The 25,907-nt window shown below is 53.7% G+C and overlaps 1 protein-coding gene and 1 long non-coding RNA gene across 2 annotated transcripts in view; one reads left to right on the top strand and one right to left on the bottom strand.

The window, feature by feature from the left end:
* Positions 1–1,599, bottom strand: part of ABHD17C (abhydrolase domain containing 17C, depalmitoylase) — a 48,936-nt gene extending 47,337 nt beyond the window's left edge. Inside the window, exon 1 of the mRNA XM_058736368.1 lies at positions 933–1,599. Within this exon, the coding sequence (XP_058592351.1) occupies positions 933–1,534 (602 nt within the window). The 5' untranslated portion in view covers positions 1,535–1,599. The remainder of the gene's footprint in view (positions 1–932) is intronic.
* On the top strand, positions 1,321–15,425 carry LOC131515918 (uncharacterized). The gene is made up of 3 exons (XR_009263743.1): positions 1,321–1,408; positions 14,228–14,323; positions 14,410–15,425. It is a non-coding gene; the product is annotated as an uncharacterized LOC131515918 (long non-coding RNA).
* The last annotated feature ends 10,482 nt before the right edge of the window (positions 15,426–25,907 follow it).

Here is a 25,907-nt window from a genome sequence, read left to right as displayed (position 1 = left end):
ACCCTGGGGACTCTTTCCGGGGGAGGAAACCAGGTGACATGACAGACATGATCCCAAGTATTGTCACCATCATGGCTCCGGGGTGGGTGGGTGGGGGAAAAGTCACACACACCACAGCTAGAGCACAGCAGGTGATGTGACTGGCCCACCTGCCAGACACGTGCCCACGCAGAGAACAGACCTCAAGTTCTCTGAGTGCTGTCTCACCAGAGCACCACCAGCCGGGTTTGGGCCTGGTCCACCAAAGGCCCCGCCTCCATACCTACTTCCCAGTCCTTCTGTGAATGCTAACTCAAGGTCAAGTGATTCCCAAGCCCCATCCCAGAAGATTCAAGCTCGTCTTGGGCTTGTTCCTGAGGCTCTGTGAGGTGCGAGGCCCACAGGTCCGCCAGCTAAGCTCCTGGCCGGGAGGCTAACTTCCCACTAACTCCCCACTCCGCCCCTCCGGCCACCTCCAGGGCTGGCCACCTCCAGGGCTGCCCACACGTGGCCCCTCGGAGCACCTGACGACGGGAAAATCTGTGGAAGCCATCCCGTGTCGCCCCCGGATGGTTCCGCGACCCCCGCGCCTGGCCCAAGGTCACTGCAGTGTGACGACCTTCGGTCCCCGGCCGCCGGCTCGCACAAACTCGGCGCGAACCAAGTTGTTCCTGCCCGGGCCCCGCGGCGCCCCCAGGCCGCCGCGGGCGGTGACCGGAGCCACGAGGGCCCCGGGCCGGCGGCACCCAGGCGTGCCTGAGGGGGCAAAGCCCCGGGGTCCGCGCTCCCGGCGGCGTCTGGGGAGCGGGAAGGCCAGGGGCGGAGGGGGCAGGCGAACCCACCCGGCCCCACCGCCCACCCCGCGCGCGGCCGGCGAGGGTGGGGACCCCGGAGAGGTGCGGGGGGGGGGGGAGTGGGGGGCCGGGGGACCTCCCCTCCCCCCGCGGGCTCACCGGGTGCGCAGCGCCTGCCAGGCGGCGTCGATGTCGGCGTACAGGTTCTTCTCGGAGGGCTTGCCCGAGCTGACGCCGTAGCCCGAGTAGTCGTAGGAGAAGATGTTGCAGTTGATGCGCGAGCCCAGGCCGATGTAGAAGCTGCACATCTGGCCCAGGTCCACGGCGTTGCCGTGCGAGAACAGCAGCGTGTAGCGGCTGGAGGGCGCGCAGCGCACGAACATGCAGCCCAGCCGGTTGTCCCGGGCGGTGCGCGAGAAGAAGACCTCGACGGCGTCCAGCTCGCGCTGCGAGTACTGCCAGTCGGCGCGCTCGCTCAGGTGCAGGCTGCAGGCGCCGGGGCCCGCGCCGTCCTCGGGCGGCGGCGGCGCGGGCTGGGCCCCGGCGGCGGCGGCGGCGGCGGCGGAGGAGGAGGAGGAGGAGGAGGCGGCCGGGGCCGGGGCGCCGGGGCCGCGCTGCTCGGGCGCCAGCACCGTGTAGGTGGGCTCGGGCGGCAGGAAGGCCAGCTTGGCGGCGATGCGGCTCGGGCAGGGCGGGCAGCAGAAGAGCCAGCACAGCTCGCCCAGCGAGAAGCCGTTCATCCTGGGGCCGGGCTCGGGCATCGGGGCGGCCGGGAGCCCGCCGGCGGCGGCGGCGGCGGCGGCCGGGCAGGCGGGCGGGCGCGGGCGAGGGCGCGGGCGAGCGAGCGCGGAGGGCGGCTGCGGCCCGCCCGGCGGCAGGAGGCGGGGGCGGGAGGGGGCGGCGCTCGGAGCCGGGGCGGGTCAGCGGCGGCCCCGCGGCCGGGGCGAGGGGCGGGCGGCCGGGGCCCGCGCGCGGCACACAAAGCCGGCGGCGGCGGCGGCGGCGGCGGCGGCCATGGCTCCAGCGCGCCGCCCCCGCCCCCGCGCGCCCGCCGCCGCCGCCGCCGCCGCCACTTCCGGGTTACCGCGCGCCGCCCCACCCCCCACCCCCCACCGCGGGGCTCGGCACCTGGGCGGGGCTCCCCGCGACCCCTCCCTACGCGGGCGCGGGCGCGGGCACCTGCCGGGCCCGGGGAGCGCGCGCGCGTCTCCGGGATGCCCGGGCCCCGGGTCTCTGCTCGCGGGCGGCTGGGCCGCTGCCACGTGTGGAGCCCGGAAGGGGCGGCGGGCACCTGCCCGGCCCGGGGAGCGCGCGCGCGCGTCTCCGGGACGCCCCTGCTCCGGCCGATCCCACTCGGGGAGCCCTGAGGGGGCGCGGGAGCGCGCGCCCGGCTCGGTGGTCTGCCCGAGGGCGGCTGGGCCGATCCCACACGGGGAGCCCGGAGGGGGCGCGGGCACCTGCCCGGCCCGGGGAGCGCGCGCCCTTCCCCGGGACGCCCCTGTTCCCGGGTCTGCACCCGGGCAGCTGGGCGGATCCCCAGAAGGGATCGTGCAGGTGGCGCGGGCACCCTCCCGCATTGGACTGTTCCCCTCACTCCTCTCTCCCTGCTCCAAATCCAAGTTCGGGCGTGGATGGAGGTTCTTGGGAAATCTACTGAAAAGAACCTTAATGGGTGGACGAGAACGGGCATGTCCCTGAGATATTCGGCCCTTGGTGTCTGTGCTCAACTGCCTCGCCCTCAGGTCTCGGCACCTTAAGGGGTGCTGCTGTTGAGGGACACAGCGGTCGGCGCCGCGTGTCCCCGTTACAGGACTGTTTCCGCATAAGTAGCAACGATGTCGCCTTCGTAGGGGCATGACTGGGCCTGCAGGCTGTTCCTGTATGGGTGAGAGTATCCGGGCCGCTCTGCACTGAGCAGGGCACCTTCCCCAGGTGGTCACTTCTGGTCCCACGTGCGGCGGATTTCCAGGTGTCCTCCACAGGGCTAGTGAGAAGTCCAAGGGTCCCAGGTGGCTAAGTGGTCTGAATCATGAAGGATTGCTTGTAATGACTTAAGTCCACTGTCATCTTGGAGTTCGCCTTTAAGTGATTTTTTTGAATTGTAACTCTCGGTGCCTGAAACCGGGCGGGCCCTCGTGCCAGTTTCCCAGAACCTTCCACTCTCCCTCCTCCCTCCCGATTTGGCGGCTGAGCTCTCTTTCAGGAATGAACAGGAGATCCCCCTCCTGGACTGCCAGCACGGCAGCTAGCACGGGCCGGCCTGGACCTGTTGTTTTAACTAACAGATGCCCTGCGGAATTTAAGTTTAGCTGTGGCTTTTAAAGGAGTATTTTGAGCACCTTCTTCTGCACGAATTAGCCAGTTCAAATTGCGATAACCTTCGGGACCTGCTTTTAAAAGACTACGTCTTTTTGTTTCTTTATTTAAATATATATAGGTTGTTTTAATGTTTATTTGTTTTGAGAGAGAGAGCAAGAGAGTAAGTGAAGGAGAGGTAGGGAGAGAGGGGGAGAGAGAATCTCAAGCAGGCTCCGAGCCGTCAGCGCAGATCCCCATCTGGGGCTCGAACTCACCAACCGTGAGATCATAACCTAAGCCGACATCAGGAGTCGGTCGCTTAACCGATTGAGCCAAAGACTGCTTCTTAGGGTCTCAAGCCAACGTTCACACAAACCTGAGACAGCTCAGCTTCCGGGGGTATGTAGTATTTGTTTGTGTACGGCACCCGAAAGACTCTTTCTTCAGTAAAATAATTTTAGACGTTTTGGAACCATCCAAAACCCGAGAGAAAACCTGGTTGGCACAGCCTGTGGTCAAAACATTTCATGGCCTGTTTTTAAATTATTCACACTTGGCGGAGTTTTCCCTCCAACCAGGTTCTTCGCTTCACCGGATTGGCTTCCCTTCTTTAAAAACGTTTATGACTTGGTACACTTCTGGGTGCTTTGCTTGGATACGTACTCGGTTTCCTGTATTCAGCACTTGTGTATATTTTCGTAATGTTTTCATGCTCACAGCACCCAAGGTGTTTTTTGTACAGCAGTTCTACAAAGACAGTTCCTTCTCTGGAGTGCCTTAGAGTCTAATTACGGCCTCAGGAGAAAATTCACAGCAGTTTTTCACGTGCCTTTGGAGAAGAAAAAGAAAGAGAGAGAGAGAGAGAGAGAGAGAGAGAGAGAGAGCAACTCCCCACGCAGGCTAAGGAGAGCATCTTGAATCCCGGCTCTGCAGTGGGGTTTCTGTGGGGAGCTCAGGTGATCGCCGCGTCTAACTCAGAATAGGAAGAGAACTTTGAGGACCGGGGTGAAGATGTGTAGCTTGCCCCTCGGTCTTTCTCAGATTCCACCGTTACCGCTCATTTGGGCAGGAGTCGAGCAGCGGGCGGACCACAGAAGGGCGCCGCGATGCGAGTCTCAAGGAGGTGTCCTCTGGGAGGCTGGTGGGGCAGACGGGGTCTCTGTCCTCCGTGGCCCGTAGCCGTGCTCACGTCGCCGGGAAAATTAAAAAAGCTGGGGGCGCCTGGGTGGCGCAGTCGGTTAAGCGTCCGACTTCAGCCAGGTCACGATCTCGCGGTCTGTGAGTTCGAGCCCCGCGTCAGGCTCTGGGCTGACGGCTCGGAGCCTGGAGCCTGTTTCCGATTCTGTGTCTCCCTCTGTCTCTGCCCCTCCCCCGTTCATGCTCTGTCTCTCTCTGTCCCAAAAATAAATAAAAAACGTTGAAAAAAAAAAAAAAAAGCCAGACACGTCTGCGTACGTCATGTCACTCCACAAAGGGCCTGTGGAGGGCCCTGCGGTGTAATACCGGTGCACGAACAAGTACATACATCCCCCCGGGAGCTGAGCTGTCTCAGGTTTGTGTGAACGTTGGCTTGAGACCCGTAAGTTGGATGCCATAGAGCAGAGCGACCAAAGCTTTGTCGCCCCGTGCGACGTATGATCGTGGGAGGGTCTGTTCAGCACCTCGGCGCGTCCACGGCCGTCAGTGTGTCTTAAAGGCATGTTGATTGGGGGACTTTAACAGGCAACCCAGAAAGAATAAATCTTCCCCATAAATGCAAAGGGCAGAGATGACCAGCTGTTCACTTTGAGCTTGAAGAATTTCTCTGTGGCTCCTCACCATCTAGCAGAGGAAGGTCTGACTTTGAACTTGGGTCAGTGAACCTATTTACGAGGTACTCCCCATGAGCCAGTCACAGGGTTGATCTGGGGAAGGCGAAGGCAGCTGAGACACAATGGCCATCTTTAATTGACCATAAGGGAAGGATGTTTGTGCTTTAAAAAGGAATCTGGTTGTTTAGATGGGCGGTAGAAGAGAAATCTAAAGGACGTTGCCCTGCTTTGCGTTTCTTTCTTTTTTTCTTTATAAATTTGTTTTTAAATGTGTATTTATTTTTGAGGGACAGAGCGTGAGCAGGGGAGGGGCAGAGAGAGAGGGAGACACAGAATCCGAAGCAGGCTCCAGGCTCTGAGCTGTCAGCACCGAACCCGACACGGGGCTCGAACTCACAGACTGTGAGATCGTGACCTGAGCCCGAGTGGGACGCTTAACCGCCTGAGCCGCCCAGGCGCCCCATTGCGTTTCTCTTAATTTGGGAGTGGATGTCCTGTGAAGGCAAGGATGGGGTTTATTGTGGGCACCACTCTTTCCCCCCCTCACCCTATGCCTGGCTGAGAGAAAATGCTCAGGAAACATTAAACTGGTAAATTAAAGACTGAATGAGGGATTTGATGAGGGCACCAAGAGACAAGCCCGTTTCTCTGGTTCAGGCAGTACTATGAGACGAGTACAGGCTTTGAGGAAGATACAGAGAAACCTGTAGCCAACACCAGTGTCCCGGGGTAGCCTACGCCTGTCCTCTGGCCGGGGACCGGCGACATCCCCCCATCTTGCTTACGCACAGAGCTTGGGTTTTGTTCCGGTGACAGTGGCCCTCCCCTGCTGCGACCATGGCCATGTGACTGGGTTCTGGCCAATGGTCTGTAAGTGGGGAACTCAGGTGGGGAGAGACTGAGCAGAGCCAGACCCTGTCCCTTTCTTCCCGCTTGGGCTGCGGGCATTACTGGAGCCACAGCAGCCACCTTGCAGCCGTGAAGAGTGAACGTCACGTAGAAGACGGTGGACACAAGAGGCAAGGATCCAGATGCTTCCTGGCGGTGGTGAGCAGCTGCCCGGCCCACCTTTGTCTGGGCTTCTTGTTGGGCGAGAAAAAGAAACCACTTTATCGCTGCCGTTGGATTCCGTGTGCCCTAGAGCCTAATGCAGTGATGAGGAAGCCGCTTCAGAAATTAAAAGCAAAAGGTCTTACGTCGTTCTTACCTGCTTTCTCAACAAGGACAAAGAGTATTTCGTTGATTGACCGTGGCACAGTTACGTCTGGACCCTGCTTTTTCACCAGAGAAAACTATTAAAGTGTGGCTAAACGTGGGATAGATTTTTTTTTTTTTGAAGAGAGATCCGTTAAACTAACACATCTGAAATGTGGGAAAAAAAGAATGAAAGCTTACAATTTTGGAAAAAACAGCATAGCTGACGGAGGCTGTTCCGGGGACCCCGCACCAGTGTTCATTAGGGGAAGGGGCCTTCCACTCAGCTAAGGGCTCTTGGAGGCAAACTGTCTTTTCCCAGAACCTTTTTCAGCCTGAGGGTGCTTCTCACAAGTCTTCTAAATGGGCTGGAATCCAGCTGGGGAGATCTCAGAGACCCACGACATGCTGAGAAAGCGTCGCAAGAGACGAAGATTGAAAGAAAGAAAACGCCAACCGCCCACGGATGCGTGTTTTCACAGCTCCATCCGCTGCAAGGGTGACTGTGTCTTCAGACCTGCCTTTTGCATGAGTCCCCCCTCCGTGTGGATTGTTGACGGGAGGCCCAGCATCCCTGAAATTGATCACAGCCTCGTAGACCTCTTAAGGTAGGGACTTGTCCCCCTGGTTTCTCCCTGTGTGATCAGCACCAGCTCAAAGCACATTTGTCACTTGGTTGGAATTCAGTTGCTGGGAATTTCTAACCACTTTTCTCAAATGTGCAGAGATGCAAAGGACTATGTGAAATAGTGTTTCAAAAAAAATTTTTTTTAATGTTTATTTTTGAGAGAGAGAGACACAGACAGAGTATGAGCAGAGGAGGGGCAGAGAGAGAGAGGGAGACACAGAATCCGAAGCAGGCTCCAAGCTCCAAACTGTCAGCACAGAGCCCGACGTGGGGCTCGAACCCACAAACCGCGAGATCATGACCTGAGCCAAAGTCGGCCACCCAACCGACTGAGCCACCCAGGTGCCCCCATGAGTAATGTTTTAAAGTGGAAAGTGGGAACGGCCTTTTATATGCCGACCTTGAAAATCTAATTTTGAGGTGATAGTGAATAATATCTTGGTATTAATTTTAAGGGTTTTTTTTTCCAGAATTGTGTATAGTTGCACCTTAAAACCGTGTACATGAATGATTAATCTGTAGCGTTATTCCAGGGAATTTATAATAACAAATGCTAAACACGTACTTCAAAAAATGGTAGGTTGCAGCAAAAGACCAGACAGAAAAAACTAGCATGGCCTAATTGTTTATACATCTCTCACGTCTGATAGAGTTGATGTTTCAGATGAGTGAGGGTATATTAATTCACTCAATAATTGGTTAAATGTTTGCAAAGAGAGAAAGTTCAATTCTGATGGGTAAAAAAGAAATCAAGGATTTTTTTTTAAGTTTATTTATTTATTTATTTATTCTGAGAGAGACAGAGAGAGAGACAGAGAGTGAGTGGGGAAGGGGCAGAGAGAGAGGGAGACAGAATCCCAAGCAGGCTCCACACTGTCAGCACAGAGTCCTATGCGGGGCTCGATCTCACGAACCCGTGAGATCATGACCTGAGCCAAAATCAAGAGTCAGATGCTTGTCCGACTGAGCCCCGATGTATAGAATTCTTAAATCACTATCTTGTACACTTGAAAGTAATAGCATACTGTATGTTAACTATATTGGAATTATTTTTTAAATTTTATTTATTTGTATTATTTATTTTTGAGAGAGAGAGAGAGAGAGAGCGAGCATGAGTTGGGGAGGGGCAGAGAGTGAAGGAGACACAGAATCCAAAGCAGGCTCCAGGCTCCGAGCTGTCAGCACCGAACCCGACACGGGGCTCGAACTCACGGACCGTGAGATCGTGACCTGAGCCGAAGTCAGACGCTTAACCAACTATTTTTAATGTTCTTTAATTGATCCAAAAGTTTTTTTAAAGGATTAAAGAGGGGCGCCTGGGTGGCGCAGTCAGTTAAGCGTCCGACTTCAGCCAGGTCACGATCTCGCGGTCCGTGAGTTCGAGCCCCGCGTCAGGCTCTGGGCCGATGGCTCGGAGCCTGGAGCCTGTTTCCGATTCTGTGTCTCCCTCTCTCTCTGCCCCTCCCCCATTCATGCTCTGTCTCTCTCTGTCCCAAAAATAAAATAAAAAACGTTGAAAAATAAATAAATAAATAAAGGATTAAAGAGCCCTAGTACTCTGTTGGACATAACGTGGAAAAGTAAGACCTGGTCCACAACTTCCTGGTGGGACTGCTCACGTGTATCACTTTCTAGAAGGAAACTCGACGATGTGTATCAGGAGACTTGAAAGCGCGCCCCCTCTGTAGCCAAGTAATCCCGGTTGGATCGTAGCCTAAGGAAATAACTTGCTTTGCACGTGGATTTTAAATACTAGGATGTTTATGATGCATAGTTTATTATAGCAAAGGGAAAAAATTGATAACATCGAAGCCTGAAGTCAGGGATAGTGTCTCAGACAATAGACCGACACGTGAGACCGGAATCGAAGCACATTTCATATAGTGGGAAAATATCTATAGTGGTTGAATGAAACCAGTCCGAAATAGGTGCTGCAACACGAAAAAACAGTCCCCGGCCAGCGAGATTCTGGAGACTTTGATTTGGTTGGTCCTTCGTTTCTGGAGTCTGGGTATACTCATTATAGGTTCTGGACATGTACTATTTTTATAATCACGAGGGACTCATAACGGTTATTTTAAGCCAAACGGGGGGTGGGGGGGGGGGGAAGGAGAGGAAAGCAAGTACCTTAGAGTAATGAACATGTTTCAAAACCAAACGTCCCAAAGATGAAGTCAGACTCCACTCACGTGGGAAGAAAATAATGTTATGGCAGCTGAGACCAGCAAGGCTCTGCTGAGACCTACTATGTGCCAGGAATGTGGTGTTCCTGCAGGAAACAGAAGACCGGCCAGATCCCGGAGGACCTGTTTTTCCTCTCTCTCCTTCGGAGTCTCTATTATGTGATGGTAGGCACGTTCTCAGGCTGGTTCCTGCCCAGCCCAGGAATGTGCTTTCTCTTCTGTGCTGTTTCTTGCAGCGGCTCCCTCTCTGCCTCTCCCCCTGTCCTCTGACTCCCTGTCCTGGCGATGGGGGTGGTGCTCCGGGATGGGGTGGGGACAGCACTCGGGACTGTGAGCCTGTGCGCAGCTCTCCTTTGCCTCCTGTCCTCCTGCTTCTCCGCTGAACTGCTCGTAAACGCTGTCATCCCCTGGACCCTGTCATCCCGTGGCAGTCTGTCGTTCCTGGAGGGTGCGGCCCCCTTCCCAACATGCAAGATCCTCTTCCTCCCCGCCCTTTCCTTCCCTCCCTCTGAACCCCTTCCACACTCCCTTGTGTCGCACTCCTGCCTTGATCAGACAGCCCAGAATGCCCGTCCTGACCTTGGCCCAACGGACGGCAGATCCCGTCACCTTCGTATGCACCCCCCACCTCACTTGCTGTCCCTGTGCTGTGCCCACTTTGCTGTGTCCCTTCCCTGGTTAGGTCAGGTGTTTAACCAACTGTGACTGAGCACTCATTCAAATCAGTACAGACCTCGTCGTTGTTTAATAACTGCTTTTCTATTCTTACACGTGATGAGATGGGAGGCAGCTTGATTCAGTGGCGTCGCCCAGGATTTAGAGGGGGATAGACCCGGACGAGAGCTCAAAGGTTACGAATGCAGATGCTGGAACAGCACATGCCTGAATTCCAGCCCCTGGAAACCACTCACGGCAGCCTCCCCCACTCCCGGGCTTTGTGAGTGAAACGTCTCGTGGCTCGACGTCCTTCGTGTGGGTGTCGGTCAAAACGACCCTGGTTTCCACGTCGCCCAAGTGGGGAGCCCAGATGCGGAGGGAGCCACTCGCCGGCCCCGTGCGGGTGACCCGTGCCTCCTTCCGCACGTCACAATCTGCCCCTGCTTCATTTACTACACCAGCTGCCAGCTCCTGCGGGCCGGCACAGAGATGCGTTCTGCCCCTCTGCCCTCTTGAGTTTGGGTTTGCCTGCGATTGCTCTGAGTAGCGGAGCTTGGGAAGCGGGATTCCGTGAGGCTTCCAAGGCTAGGTTTGTGGTAGGGCCCCTCCCTGAGCAAAGAAAGCACCAAAAACCCAAAAACCTCAAGGCGTATGTGTGCCCGACAACATCCCTCGCGACCTTGTAACATGAGACCGCTTAATCAGCCTGCACGTTTGCGTGTTACCATCTATGGGAGACAACAGAACAGAGCCTACAGAAAAATCTACGCCACGGGACGTTCCGGGCTCAGTTCTTCGGGGACGAACCCAGCTGGGCGGTGTCGGCACGAATAAAGTTGCTTCCTGGAAAGAAAAGCCTCAGCGTCACGACTCCCCGTGGGAGAGATCCCCTGCTGCAGATTCTAAGGAGCCTCCCAGCTTCCGTCAGACTCTCTTGATCTGTTTCCCGTGGGGAAGGCCAGCTGCCAGGCTGTGGGGAGGCTCCCGCCACCCAAATGGACGGCCTGCAGACAGACCGACAGGCGACAGACAGATGTCTGGCCAACCCCGGCCCCGCCTACCGTCCCAGGCCAGGTACCAGACATGATGCCTGAGGGAGGGAGCCTTGGGAGGTCCCGGCCTTGGCCACCAGCTGCTTACAGCCTTATGAAGGCGAGAGCCACCAGCTGGGCCCCTCAGCCCACGAGAACAATGGGAGACAGTAACTGGCCTTGGCCACCAAGCCGTGGAGCCATTTGCCACAAAGCGCAGATAACTGGAACGCGACGCTTTATTGTCGTGCCGTGTAAAATCCTCTTTGTTAGGACCCACTGGAAGAAGTTTGCAATTCAAGCTTGACACTGAGAACTCTTGAGTAGCAAATTGTCCCTCTGTGATCCACTCACTTGCAGTGAACACTGTGAATTTTACGGTCTGGATTCTGTCCTTTTGCATGGGTTGCCAAGAAGCTCAGAGCCAAACGGTGCCTTTTTTTTTTTTTTTTTTTTTAATGTTTACTTATTGATTTTTGAGAGAGAGAGAGAGAGACCGCATGAACAGGGGAGGGGCAGACAGAGAGGGAGACACAGCCCCAAGCAGGCTCCAGGCTCCGAGCCGTCGGCACAGAACCCGATGTGGGGCTTGACCTCATGAAATGTGAGATCGTGACCTCAGCCGAAGTCGGATGCTCCACCGACTGAGCCCCCCCGGGCGCCCCAAATGCTGCCCATTTGGAAGAAAGCACGTAGGAGATCTTTTGCAATGATGGTTGGCTTTTTATTCTATTTTGTCGCCTCTGTTTTTTCCCCTTTATTTTTAACTCCCCACTTTTATGCTGACTTAAAACTTTGATATCCTCCTAAGCTTTCTTTTTTTTTTTTTTTTAACGTTTATTTATTTTTGAGACAGAGAGAGACAGAGCATGAACGGGGGAGGGTCAGAGAGAGAGAGGGAGACACAGAATCCGAAACAGGCTCCAGGCTCTGAGCGGTCAGCACAGAGCCCGATGCGGGGCTTGAACTCACGGACCGTGAGATCGTGACCTGAGCTGAAGTCGGACGCTCAACCGACTGAGCCACCCAGGCGCCCCCCTTCTAAGCTTTCTTAAATCACTTTTGTAAAAAGGTAGGGTGCAGTTCACCTAAGTGAATATAGTGTTTTCTGAGAACTGCACGGGACTTACAAAGGGGTCACAAAGTTGAATGATGCCCGAGCTGGGTTTTGAAGGAACAGGGGGTCATTCTAAGCAAAGGATACCTTTTCCCCCTCCTGAGATAAGTCCCTCCACTAGTACCACTGACCCATCACCTCCGGGAGTATTCTAGAAACTTCTTGTGCCATCTATCAGCTTCAATCTGTACTGCCTCCTGGATTCTTTCCTTTAGCTGGCAAGGATTTCCAAGTTTCCCCACCTCTGAAACAAGCAAGCAAACAACCCCCCCCCACCCTTGCTGGCTGCCTCCCACTGTCTCAAGCTTCCGTGCTCATTTCTCCCTTCACTGCCAAGCTTTTGGAAAGAGTGGTCTATACTCACCGTCTACACTTTGTCGACGTTCAATAACCCCGTAACCCGGTGGTTCCCAGACTTGTCTACCTATTAAGATTATCTGAGTATTGGGGCGCCTGGGTGGCTCAGTTGGTTGGGCGGCCGACTTCGGCTCAGGTCATGATCTCGCGGTCCGTGAGTTTGAGCCCCGCGTCGGGCTCTGTGCTGACAGCTCGGAGCCTGGAACCTGCTTCGGATTCCGTGTCTCCCTCTCTCTGCCCCTCCCCTGTTCATGCTCTGTCTCTCCCTGTCTCAAAAATAAAATAAAATAAAATAAACGTTAAAAAAATTAAAAAAAAAAAAGATTATCTGAGTATTTTTTTTAAACTTCCCAAGCCCAGGTCGCACCCCAGATCAATAAGTCACAATGTCCAGTGGCAGGACCCAAGAACTGGTGTTGGAAACTCCCCAGGAAATTCTGGTCTCAGCGGGAGTCCCTGCCGTCACGTTTTGCAGGCTGCTTCCTCGAGGGCCACCGATGAAATTACTCTCTAATAGCTAAATCGAACGCTACCTTCGTATTCTTTATCCTGCTTTCTTCCCCCAAGCGTTTGGAGTAGGTGTCCACCAGCCAAGCACACGGGCCGAGCATTTGAGGCCCTTCCACGGCGTGACCTCTAACAAAGTCGGAGCCTGGTGCCGTGTCCATGAATGGGTTCAGTGGGACTTGGGAGACCACACGGGGGCAGGACGCGGACCCCGGAAGCGAGGCCCGTTCTCTAACGTGGGATGGGTGGACCCAGCTCTGGACAGCAGGAAAGCCTCCTGGGAGCCCCCCCGGAACGTGCCTGTCGGCCAAGCATCCCGCCCGCTCCTGTTCTGTGCCGGCATCGTGGGGAAGCGCCGGGAGATGCTGTGGGCGCCCAGGGCCCGCTCACCCTCCACCCCGGGGGAAGGCAGGCGGTCGGGAAAGGCTTCACGGAGAAGGTGGCTTCCGAACAAGAGGAAGTATCCAGAACGCGTACAGACGGGCAGCGTAAGCGGCGGCCCAGGTCGCTGGGCAGAATCGGGGCGGGGGGGGGGGGCGGGAAGGCAGGTGCGCGGAGCCCCCCTGCATGCCGGCGGTGGGTCGGAAACTGTCAGGTTGTGGCCCCTGGGGAAGCTGACTCTGAGAGCGTAAGGGTGCGGGAGGCTCTCGGTCCCGCTCCCGTTAAAGGGAAGTAGGAATGGACGGAAGGAGGTGGACCGTGGGGTGGGCTCGAGGGAGGCCTCACCGCCTGCACGCACGTCTCTGGCGACCGGAGTGTGAACGGCTTCTCCATGGTCACACGGCCCGTACATCTGGGAGAAGAAATCCGAATCTGATTCAGGTTCCGAAGTCCACGTTCACCCCTGCTCGTGCGTTCTCCGATCTGGACGTGGAGTGATATCACCTCCAAGGACGTCAAAATTGGCTTTCGGTGAAAGCACCCTTAGATGGCCCAATGATTTGTGGCGCCCCAAAGGGGCACAGAACATGACAAGTATATACTGTTATTTGTGCTACTAAGATTTCCAGCGGCGGGGGGAGGGTAATTAGGAAACACTGCCTACAAAGGCTTGGGGAGGGGACAGCAGTGACACCAAGGTTGGAACACACTCTTCAGGGCAGACTTAGTGGGGTTAAGAGGCACAGCATAAAATCAGGTTATACGCACTGGGACTAAATTACAGAGGAATTACAAAATGTCAGGGCCGGCACCTTGAACTTCTCCAGACGGTGGGGAACCATCTGGCATTTTCCATCAGAAGAGTAGCATATGCTTTAGCAAAGTACCAGGAGCGGCAGAGTGAGGGATGGTGGGAGACGACGGGACAAGGGAGGCAGAGCCATAAACCAAGTAGGAGGTGAAGAGAGACCCAGCGGCTGACCCAGCGTCAAATCCGTGATGATGTCACCCAGAGATTCTTTTTTTTAAATTTTTTTAATGTTTCTTTATTTTTGAGAGAGAGAGAGAGAGAGACGGAGTGTGAGCGGGGGAGGGGCAGAGAGAGAGGGAGACACAGAATCCGAAGCAGGCTCCAGGCTCCGAGCCGTCGGCACAGAGCCCGACACGGGGCTCGAACCCACGAACCGTGAGATCATGACCCGGGCCGAAATCAGATGCTCAACCGACTGAGCCACCCAGGCGCCCCTAGAGATTCTCAACTAATTAATTCTTCAAAGGCTCTATTTCCAGATCAGGTCACATTCCGAGCATCCGAGTGGACGTGAACTCTGGCGGACGCCGTTCAACTCCCACCTGGGGGTAGAGCGTGGCATAGAGAACCTGATGGTGAGTCGTAGACAAGCCATAGGGCTACGTCTTGTTTTTAGGGAAGGGCGTTTCTTTGATAAGACAGAGACATGGTGTTTTTGCAGGCAGGAGGGGTGCCTGACGGAGGGAGCGGAGAAAGAGGACGGTACAGGATCGAAAGCACAAGGAGAGGACCAGACTTGACCAAAGACGACATTCCACTGGCAGTCTCAGCTGCAAACGGGAGCAGAAAGGTGAAGGAAGACACGACGAGGGTAAGAAGGCAGGTTGGAGGATCCTTCAGCCGGTCGGTGAGCTGTCTGCTGAGACATCATGCGGGGACACCCTTGGGCTGGACGGGTTAACAAGTAAAGCTGAGGCTTGAAACACCGCCTGGGAGTAAGTGACAATGTGTGACCCCATGTTGAGCAGCAGCGAGGGTCTGGCTGAGGCTCTGGAAGGCCATTCCTTGAAAAGAACTTTGCTGAGTGAGTACATTGACAAAACCAGCCTGCCCCGCTTGGTCAAACGCTGAACTGGACGAGGAAATCTCAGGACAGGTCATTCATCTTTGAAACTACTCGTCTCATTAAAGAAAACAACACCTAAGCACCACATTCAGCGATTCAACCAATCTAACATTTGGTGGGTTTTATATTTAGGGCCAAAAACCCATTTCTAACAAATCCAGCCCCGCATTCAAATCATTTCCAGATCTGCAGACTTGGGGGTGAGCTTTACGAGTTACAGTGAAACCAAGAGACCTTGGAGGCCGGAGTGGGGTGGCTGTGTTCTCCAACCCGATGTGGAATGACAGAGAGGTATCCTCTCCGATGGCTGGGCAAAGAAAGTCATCTCAGCAGGTGGCTGCACCCCTGGAACTGGATGTGCCCGGGAGAGCTCGGGGCCGCTGCAAATCAGACCGGTCATAGTGTCCATCCGTAAACAGATTCTGTCAGAATCTCTGCCGTGGGGTCCACCTGCGTGGGAGGGAGAATCAGCAGGGAGCAGACGGGGTGGGGGGGGGGGGGAATCCTACGTTCGTATTTCAGATTCAGACAACCCTCCCTTCCCTGCCCCAAGCTTCACCGTCCAACGCGGAGATGGGCAAAGGCCAGAACAGACTAGAGAGCTCGCAGACCCGGAGAGGAAGGGGTTGGGGGTGAGGAGGGGGGGAGCAAGGATTCCAGAGCTAGCCCGGCGTAAACGACAGCGAGGCCCCGTGACGGCTCTTGGCTCTGTGCCCTGGTGGTTGTCAAGACCCTGGGCTCCAGACGTTCCATTGGTCTGGGTAGGCAAGTCCGGTCCTCAGGTCTTTGAACTAAAGACACACGTTTTTGCCTTTAGTGCCTTGGTGTCTCATCGACTTGCACAACCTTACCCCACGGGCCTTTGCTTTGGTTTGAATGTTTAACTGCCACTAACCAGGGGCGCCTGGGGGGCTCGGCCGGTTGAGCGTCCGACTTGGGCTCAGGTCATGATCTCACGGTTCGTGGGTTCCAGCCCCGCGTCGGGCTCTGTGCGGACGGCTCGGAGCCTGGAGCCCACTTCGGATTCTGTGTCTCCCTCTCTTTCTGCCCCTCCCCCGCTCTCTCTCTCTCTCAAAAATAAACAAACATTAAAAAAAATAACTGCCACCCACCTGCCCAAGTGCCCCGAGACTGTAACTGCCGGGGGCTGTCCTCGGACACTGCCGCGTGCTCTGTTTTGCCACCTGGAAGATGCAGAGAACAGGAACATCTGGTACCCCAAGTATGTGGAAAGATTTAGATGAAGGCAACCCACATGCAATATGATTAAAGAGCACTGTGAGAATGTCAAATGCTATAAATACGGATAATATAATGATAACTGAGAAGCGGTTGGCTAATTGAAGCCAGTCCCCAGAGCTATCCTGTAATTATGGTATGCTTGTGTCAGATAAGCCCTGAAGCATGGCAAGGACCCCTGACGCAAACAGGCAGGTCACATAATTTGCATCTCACTAATTTCTGAGATACCCAGGCGACCGCAAGAGGCATTCTTAAGAGTTTTGGTAAGTCAAGAGAATTTCTTGACCTCAGCACTGTTTGTCTGCCTGACTTTATGGTGCGTGACCTCAGCCACCGACTGGCAGTTCTAAGAGAGACCTGGGGGGTGGGAGGTGGGGTGGGGATGCCTGGGTGGTCAGGTAGGTTAAGCGTCTGACTTCAGCTCAGGTCACGATCTCATGGTTCATGGGTTCGAGCCCCACGTCGGACTCTGTGCTGACAGCTCGGAGCCCGGAGCCTGCTTCCCATTCTGTGTCTCCCCCTCTCTCTGCCCCTTCCCCGCTCATGCTCTCTCTCTGTCTCTCTCTCTCAAAAATAAGTAAACACTTTTTAAAAATTTTAAGAGAGACTGGGTCTTTTAGAAATCCATCCGAGTGTGAAATGCCAGGACAAGGTTTTCCTCAGCCTGAATAGATGAGAACGAAAAAAAAAAAAAAATCAGGGGTGAGGGATATACACTTTCAAGGTCAACAATCCCTAAGTCAAGAACTAGGACTTTAGTGTTCACAGTAACATTACCTTTTGTTGAAGTGTTGGTACTTATCCCCAATTCCCCGGCCAGATTTCGATGTTTGCTATGCCCCCCAATAAGGCAGTTGTGCTCTTAATATGACGACTAAAACCACCAGGGCGCCAAACGCTTGTCGATCTGTTTATTGGAGAGACGTTGTTGAGGCGGGAGTCTGGACGGGATTGGTGTTGAATCCCGGGCACTTCAACTGCTTAAACACGCCCTACTTTCTACGCCCTCCCCACTAGTCTGTAGGCTCCGTGAGGGCAGAAAGCGTATTTGTCTCTGTTGTCATCACATCCCCGGGGTCCAGTGCCATGGCCCTCAATCCGTGGCTGTGCTCTGTGCACCTGGAGGCCTGTCCCAGTTTCCCTTCTAACTGGTCATTTAAAAATAGTTTGATGGGGCCCCAGTCAGTTCTCCCTCTCTCTGCCCCTCCCCCCCATTTCTCGAGAGAGAGAGAGAGAGAGAGAGAGAGAGAGAGAGAGCATGAAAGGGGGAGGGGCAGAGAGAGAGGGAGAGACAGAATCCGAAGCAGGCTCCAGGCTCCGAGCCGTCAGCCCCAGAGCCCGACACGGGGCTCGAACCCACGAACCGCGAGATCATGACCTGAGTTGAAGTTGGACGCTTAATTGAGCCACCCAGGCACCCCTAAAAAATAATAAAAAATAACTTAAAAAACGTTTGCCCCTTTTACTCCCTGTAGTCCTATCTTGAGTTCTTATCACACCAAGTCACCCGATCCTGGAAGACTGCATTTACTACCCTCTATCTCGACCTCAAATGCACGTTATCACCAGAGAACTGTGCGTTCTGATGTCGGCAGCCCAGGCTGCATGCGCCGTTTCCAGCCCCTTCCAAATAATTTTCTCTGTGAATCACGAGGCTTCTCCTGTGTGAGTCAAACCTTCCCTCCACAGCAACTGGCTCCACAGGCTTATCTGGGCGTCTGTCTCGCTCTTCTTCTAAATTCAAGCTAAAGCCCTTCTGATCAGGTCACGTGGCCGCCGTGACATAAACATCCACCCCGACCCTCTCCAGGGCGTTCCTTCCCCAGCCAGGTGTCAGGGTGCTGTTCAGCTGTTTCAACCAGCTGTTGGGCTTAGTTGCAGGGTTATTTGGAGACTCTGATAGTCAGAGTTTCTTCTTTATCGGCTACCGAATCACTCCGGCTCAATTTCCAGCCATTCCTCCCCTTCGAGACGGTCCGTGGAGGAAGGGAGAGTTTCACCCACCCTCCCGCTCAACCCCCACCTTCACCCCCAAGCTGAGAGACCCAGGAAGCCCAGTCCCTTCCCTCCCAGCACCTTGATGTTTGCAGAAGGATCACAATCATGGGTGACTAAGAAACCCTGCTTTATTTTGGAAAGTCTAACGAGATAAGGTTTATTTTGTTCTCTTACATCATCTCTATTTTTTTTTTCATGTTTATTTATTTATTTTGCGAGAGAGATGGACCGGGTCAGAGAGAGAGAGAGAGAGAGAGGAAGAGAGAATCCCAAGCAGGTTCCACGTTGCCAGTGCACAGCCCGACCCGGGGCTCGAACTCATGAACCGTGACATCATGAGCTGAGCCGAAATCCAGAGTCAGACGCTTAACTGACTGAGCCACCCAGGTGCCCCTTTTATGTATTCCTTATTAAAGGAATCACTCATCCATCAGATTTTGAGGCACATAGCATTTGGAAAACTGTGAAAAATGCCTTTCCCTTTGCTCTGTCAAACGAGGAAAGAGGATAGATTTTTTTAAAAAATAGATCAATAAATTCTGAGAATATAGAGTGGAAAGTGTGAACAAATTTGCGCCAGACGCACGGTCCGCGAGGAACAAGGGGGCTAAGAGGGAGGGAAGAAGACATTACGGTTGGGTGGATTTCAAGGAAGTGTCTCTTTTTGGCCACGCTTCGCCTTACCAGCCAGTCCCCAGCCTCGGAGGAACGCAAACACCTGTCTCCTCAGCTTTTCATCGCGGGCCGCCAAGCATCAGCACGAAAACCTGTGCCGCGTTAGCACTAAGTGTGCCATCAATGCCACTCACGAGTCCTCGTACTCACTCCTTGTTGACCTCCTGAGGTTCCTAGTCCAACCACACCTGGGTATGGCGTGAACTCCAGAGCCACAGGTCCAGAGAGACAGAGACAGGCTGACCCGTGCGCAGAGGCTTAGTAACTCACACCCTGCCTTCCGAGGGATTCTTGAAGGAACGTGTGACGTTTGGGTCATGATCTCATGGTTTGTGAGTTCGAGCCCCACATGGGGCTCTGTGCTGACAGCTCGGAGCCTGGAGCCTGCTTGGGATTCCATGTTTCCCTCTCTCCCTTCCCCTCCCCCACTAGCACTCTCTCTCTCTCTCTCAAAAATAAACATCAAAAAGATAAATAAATGGCCTTAATGCCTTATGGTTGTCACAGGATCACAAAGCACAGAACGAAGTCATTAGATGGGTGCTGTAGACGGCTGTGGGCTGTTGTGTGAGCCAGTGTGGGCTCTGGAGCAAGGGACGCTGGGAGAATTCTGAATCAGGGCCGTGGAGCAGGGAAGAAGGAGGACGAGACGGAGTAGATAATGTTCCAGAGGTAGAATCGATAACGCTGAGAGAGGGGTGTGGGGGGGAGCAGGGTCAGTTGAACACGACTCAGAAATGCTGGCAGGGCACCCAGCGGCGGGGGCGGGGGGAGTAGACCGGATAGACTGGAGGAGGTGGTCGAGTTTGATTCTGAGCACCCGAGGCACAGGTGCACGGGGGACATCCCGCCGGGGCAGCGGTGACCCTCAGACGGGCGGCACCGAGCCCGGGAGAGAGACGCAGGTGATGCAAGGTCAGAGGTCAGCATGGAGTGGGGCGCCTCTGCCCAGGATCCCTCCCTCCCTCTTCCCTGGAGACACAACCCCCTGTTGTCTGGGGAGCAGCTCTGCCTTCCGGCCCCGCGGTCCCGGACACGAGGGTCTCCCCGGAGCCTCACGCCCATACACGCCCTGGTCGCTGTTGCCTGACCCGGAGTTGGATCGGGACAAAGGAACGTGACTTCTTCTTGGGGATTTTTTTCATTTCATTTCCAAGTGCACCTGCTTCTCCTCCTCGCATATTATTGTGGCTTGAGGACCAGCTCTCTGGGGTTTCACTCGCTGGTGCTGGACGGTGCGGGATGCACATACAAGACAGGCACTTTTGCGGTCCTGTTTCTGTCGTGTCGAGGAAGCCAGTTGAGCATAAAAGACGATGGAAGTGACGTAGGGAAAATCAGAGAGAAAGACAGCCGGCCGTTTGGGCGTCCGTGGTTCCTGATGTTCCAGAGGCTTCTCCGCTCGTGGTGGATCCACGAGCCGAACACCTCTCCTCCCGCCTCAACCAGGACAAGTGGGATCTCAGTCCCTGCCAACAAGCGTCCTGACAAAGACACCCCAGAGATTATTTCCTGTGAAAGCAGCTTCCCCCCGCCCGTGAACGTCCAGATCCTCCTGTGCCTCCTTCCCGAGAAGCTTCCGTAACCCCGAGCGGGAGGTGACCTCCCCCACCTCCGAGGCCCTGTACCCAAGCACCTTCTCGTCCTGACTCATCACCTGTCCTTCTGCGGCCGTTCCGATGTGTGTGTTAGCTCCCTGCCCCAAACTGCGAGCCCCCGGAAACAGTTGTCAAACCTCAGCAGGTCCGGCTAACGTCTGAGACGATGCACTCCCAACCTCCCGATGCCCGTGCTGCAAGGCCACGCTTGGAGTATCGAGGATGCGAACCAGTGGTGTCCACACGTGGCCACACGCTGAAACCACAGGGAGCTTTAACGACTACTGACACCCGCGTCCCGCCTCCAGATGCTGAGATGTAATGTGCCCGGGGGGGTGGCAGGACTTTGGAAATTCTGAAAGATCCTGAAGGGCTTTGGATGTGCAGACAGGTTTGGAACCGCGGCTCTGTGCAAGACAGAATTAGACTCAAAACAGCTGGACGTGAGTCCCATCTCCGCTAGTTTCTGGTGACTGGGTAAGGCATGGGGGAAAATGTGTAACCTCTAGAGTTTAGTACGATTACGAGGAATTCCTGGGGTGTGTCTGGATCAGAGCTTTCCAACGTGGCCACTCACTGCGGGGGACTGTTGACACCTGCCACGCGGCTAGTGCCACATGCTGAAAATATTTCAGATATTTTGGATTAAACAAAGTATATTATTAAGATTAATTTCGGGGCACCTGGGTGTGTCAGTCGGTTGGGCGTCCGACTTCGGCTCAGGTCACGATCTCACGGTTTGTGAGTTCGAGCCCCGCGTCGGGCTCCGTGCGGACAGCTCGGAGCCTGGAACCTGCTTCGGATTCTGTGTCTCCCTCTCTCTCTCTCTCCCTCTGCCCCTTCCCTGCTCACGCTCTGTCTCTGTCTCTCAAAAGTAAATAAACATTAAAAACAATTTTTTTTAAAGATCAATTTCACCTGTTCCTGCTGTCCTTTTGTAAGGTGGCTGCTAGAAAGTTTACACTAACATATTGTATTTCTATTGGAGAATACTGGCCTGGACGCTTAAAAGCAATGGTGGGTAGGGGGTGCCTGGGTGGCTCAGTCGGTTGAGCATCCGACTTCGGCTCAGGTCACGATCTTGCGGTCCGTGGGTTCGAGCAACGCGTCGGGCTCTGTGCTGACAGCTCAGAGTCTGGAGCCTGTTTCAGATTCTGTGTCTCCCTCTCTCTCTGCCCCTCCCCTGTTCATGCTCGCTCTCTCTCTCTCTCTCAAAAGTAAATAAACGTTAAAAAAATAAATAAATAAAAAATAAAGCAATGGTGGGTAAAACGTTAACCTGACATTCCTGAGGACTTCTAAAGTCCTCCGTGCAAGCAAATAAATATTTAAAAGATATCTTGGAAGGAATGAGCGCGTCTGTGTCCTGGCAATCAGGAAACAGAAGCATATTTAGTTTCAAGGTGCTGCCTACATGAAATCAGATTCCCGGGGACAGAGCTCAAAAGGTAAATTGTATCCTCAAAGGGGGAAAGAGACGGGCTGGCGCTAACACAGACATGGTCACAAAAGCGTAGTAATTGCGAGGGGAACATGGCGGACACAACCTGGCGTCTCTGCTCCCCTGCTTCCTTGTCCACGTGCCTTCTGGGCCTTTCCGTGGTCATATGAGAGAGCCTGAGTTCAGCTGCCAGAACAGAACAGGCTTCCTGGCCAGAGCCCGGAGCACAGAGGATTGTGCCCTGGGTTCCGGACTGTGATACAAACAGCCCTGCCACTAGGGCCACGTGATCCGGCAAATTCCAGGGTGCCCGGGGACTTCCTGGCACGGTGCCCGAGGACTTCATGGAAGTAGGGAGTTCGTGTGAAGGTCAAGTCCGGCACCGCCCACCGCGTTCCGGAAGCGGGCCCGGCTCCCGCTGGAAAGGCAGGTCCTGGCGTGCCGCGGGCTCCCGGGTGAGAGTGTGTGTCACGCGTGAGTCACGGAAGGATCCAAACTGCCATTAGGATCTGGGTGCTGGCGACGCCCCCAGCCGTGAGGTGGTGTGGGCACGACAGTGGCCCGCGACCGAAACCGTGCCTTTGCCGGGCCTGGACGGTCTGGAGGCACAAGTAAGTTCCACAAGGGGACACGTACGAAGTCCCCCCACCTGTGTGGCAACTCCCGGCCGTGGCCTCCCGGGGAGGAAGGAGGGTTGCCCGGATGCAATCAGCCGGCTCCGCGTATCCTCTCGGCCCCAAACCAGCTGCTGCCAGGACAGCGCCGCTCAGCGGCAAAGGAGCCGACAGAGCCTCTGGAAGGGCCGAGATCCTCTGAACGTGTCACCCGGAGTCCGTGTGCTCCCGTGCAGAAACACCCAGGTCGTGGGGAGCTAGACGCCAGGAGTGGGCACGGCCGGGATGGGCGCCTGGCCGGCCAAGCAGGACGGTGGGAGCAAGGGCCAAGGCGAGTGAAGGTAGTTGAAGAGCTGATGGGAATGGCGGCAGGTGAATAAATAAATACGGGATATTGGACGTGTAAGGGGGGGTAGGGTGGGGCGGGTGCCTGGGTGGCTCAGTGGCTTGAGCGTCCGACTTCGGCTCAGGTCGTGATCTCCCTACGGTGTGGAACCCGACGCGGGGTTCGATCCTGTGAACCGTGAGATCGTGACCTGAGCCCCAACTGAGTCAGAAACTCAACTGGCTGAGCCACCCAGGCGCCCCAGGCGTCTGACCCTTGATTTCTCGATACATATTTGTTATCATACGTAAACACAGGCAACAGGAGGGCACTATGGGGTCAACGGTCGCTGATTCGGCGACACGTACCGTTCAGCCCGCGCACATGCACACGCGCATCTACCCACACAAATGGTGACATTTCTGTCAGGACAGGATCCTGTTCACACCATTCTGTGAGCCATCATCGTTTATTTAAGCAATCCACCCGTTTGGAGACACGCACACTGAGTTGACAGCTAATTGAAAGCATTCCACGCTTCGTTTCCATGCTACGCTTTTCGGCTGAACCGATTGTTTTATTCCGCCTTTCTTTGAACAGTTTTTCTTCTGATTTTGGCCATTTGCATTTCTTTTAAACTTAAGCATCCTGTTCATTCCTTCTGCTCATATTTCTGTTAGGAACGATCAAAATTCATCTATATACTCGTACAAGTCAGAGATTACTACAACGCTTGTGGTGAACAAGCAGTGTCCTTTTTGAACCGTTGCCTACGATTTTCTTCCTTCCTTTCTCCCCTTCCTTCCTTTCTTTCTTCCTTCCTTTCTTCCCTTCTTTCTTTCTCCCTTCCTTTTTTCTTCCTTCTTTTCTTTCTTCCTTCCTTCCTTCTTTCCCTTCCTTTTCTTTCTTTCTTTCTTCCTTCCTTTCTTTCTTCCTTCCTTTCTTTTTTCTTCCTTCCTTTCTTTCTTCCTTTTTTTCTTTCTTTCTTCCTTCCTTTTCTTCCTTCCTTCCTTCTTTCCCTTCCTTTTCTTTCTTTCTTCCTTCCTTCCTTCTTTCCCTTCCTTTTCTTTCTTTCTTCCTTCCTTCCTTTCTTCCTTTCTTTCTTTCTTCCTTCCTTCCTTTCTTCCTTCCTTCCTTCCTTTCTTTCTTCCTTTCTTTTTTCTTCCTTCCCTTCTTTCTTCCTTTTTTCCTTTCTTTCTTCCTTCCTTTTCTTCCTTCCTTCCTTCCTTCTTTCCCTTCCTTTTCTTTCTTCCTTCCTTCCTTCCTTCCTTCCTTCCTTCCTTCCTTCCTTTCTTTCTTCCTTTCTTTCTTCCTTCCTTCCTTTCTTTCTTCCTTTTTTCCTTTCTTTCTTCCTTCCTTTTCTTCCTTCCTTCCTTTCTTCCTTCCTTTCTTCCTTCCTTCCTTCCTTCCTTTCTTCCTTCCTTCCTTCCTTTCTTTTTTCTTCCTTCCTTTCTTCCTTCCTTCCTTCCTTTCTTCCTTCTTTCCTTTCTTTCTTCCTTCCTTCCTTCCTTCCTTCCTTCCTTCCTTCCTTCCTTCCTTCCTTTTTCTTCCTTTCTTCTGTTCTTTCCTTTTTTCTTTCTTTCTTTCTTTCTTTCTTTCTTTTTCTTTCTTTCTTCCTTTCTTCCTTTCTTTTTTTATTCCTTCCTTTCTCCCCTTCCTTCCTTCCTTTCTTTCTTCCTTCCTTTCTTCCCTTCTTTCTTTCTCCCTTCCTTTTTTCTTCCTTCTTTTCTTTCTTCCTTCCTTCCTTCTTTTCTTCCTTTTCTTTCTTCCTTCCTTCCTTTCTTTCTTCCTTTCCTTTCTTCCTTCCTTTCTTCCTTCCTTCCTTTCTTCCCTTCTTTCTTTCTCCCTTCCTTTCTTCCTTTCTTTCTTCCTTCCTTCCTTCCTTCCTTCCTTTCTTCCTTTCTTTCTTTCTTCCTTCCTTCCTTCCTTTCTTCCTTCCTTTCTTTTTTCTTCCTTCCCTTCTTTCTTCCTTTTTCCTTTCTTTCTTCCTTCCTTTTCTTCCTTCCTTCCTTCTTTCCCTTCCTTTTCTTTCTTCCTTCCTTCCTTCCTTCCTTTCTTTCTTTCTTCCTTCCTTCCTTTCTTCCTTCCTTCCTTCTTTCCTTCCTTCCTTCCTTCCTTCCTTTTTTCTTCCTTTCTTCTGTTCTTTCCTTTTTTCTTCCTTTCTTTCTTTCTTTTTCTTTCTTTCTTCCCTTCTTCCTTTCTTTCTTTCTTCCTTTCTTTCTTCCTTTCTTCCTTCTTTTCTTTTTTCTTCCTTCCTTTATTCCTTCCTTCCTTTCTTTCTTCCTTCCTTCCTTCTTTCCTTTCTTTCTTCCTTCCTTCCTTCCTTTCTTCCTTTCTCTTTTTTTCTTCCTTCCTTTCTTCCTTCCTTTTTTCTTTCTTCTTTTCTTTCTTCCTTCCTTCCTTTCTTTGTTCCTTCCTTCCTTCCTTCCTTCCTTCCTTCCTTCCTTCCTTCCTTTCTTTGTTCCTTCCTTCCTTCCTTCCTTTCTTTGTTCCTTCCTTCCTTCCTTCCTTCCTTCCTTCCTTCCTTCCTTTCTTTTTTTGTCTTTGTGCTCTTGAGTTGGTTGTCAAATTTGCCTTTCAGACCCTTTGCTCTCTTCTGTTTCAGAGGATAGAGAAGAAGTTCAATCCTTACACCCTCTGTGTGTTAATTGAATGCTGGAAACTTACCCTCTGCAAATTTAAATCTGGAAGTAACATCTAAGTGCACAGTTTCTACCTTAATTTGTGAAGTCCAGTAAGCATTCAACGGGAACGTTTCTCCAGCTTTGTTTTGTCTTTTCAGATCTTCCTACGTTCCCGATGCCAGAGTCCAGTATCCTGATAGCCCGCAACATGAAAACCACTCTCGTCACACGTACTTCCTCCCTGAGCCCGGCTTGCCGTCGCTCTGGGATAACCGAGCATCCCGGGATGTGATTCACCCTCCAGTCTCTCTCTCCCTTCTGTGGGCTCCGCACGGAGGTGGGCAGCAGGGAACATTGGAGGGTTGAGCTGGGGCTCACAAATTATCTCCAGACCATGGCGCACACGGAGAGCAGTCTTGCCTCGCAGACCGGGGCCTGGGGCTGCCCGGGCTGCTGGGCTGTGGGTCAGTGCACCTGTGAGAACAGAGCCTCAGATAAGGAGTGAAAAAAATCTGCAAAAAAACCCCAACATGTTCCCGTCACATCTTGGGCCGAACCCTGCCCTGTGCAGGGGTA

The sequence above is a fragment of the Neofelis nebulosa genome, chromosome 7 (genome assembly GCF_028018385.1).
Source record: "Neofelis nebulosa isolate mNeoNeb1 chromosome 7, mNeoNeb1.pri, whole genome shotgun sequence".
Lineage (NCBI taxonomy): Eukaryota > Metazoa > Chordata > Mammalia > Carnivora > Felidae > Neofelis > Neofelis nebulosa.
Note: the sequence above shows the minus strand (reverse complement) of the source record. Positions and strands in the feature narration are given on the sequence as shown.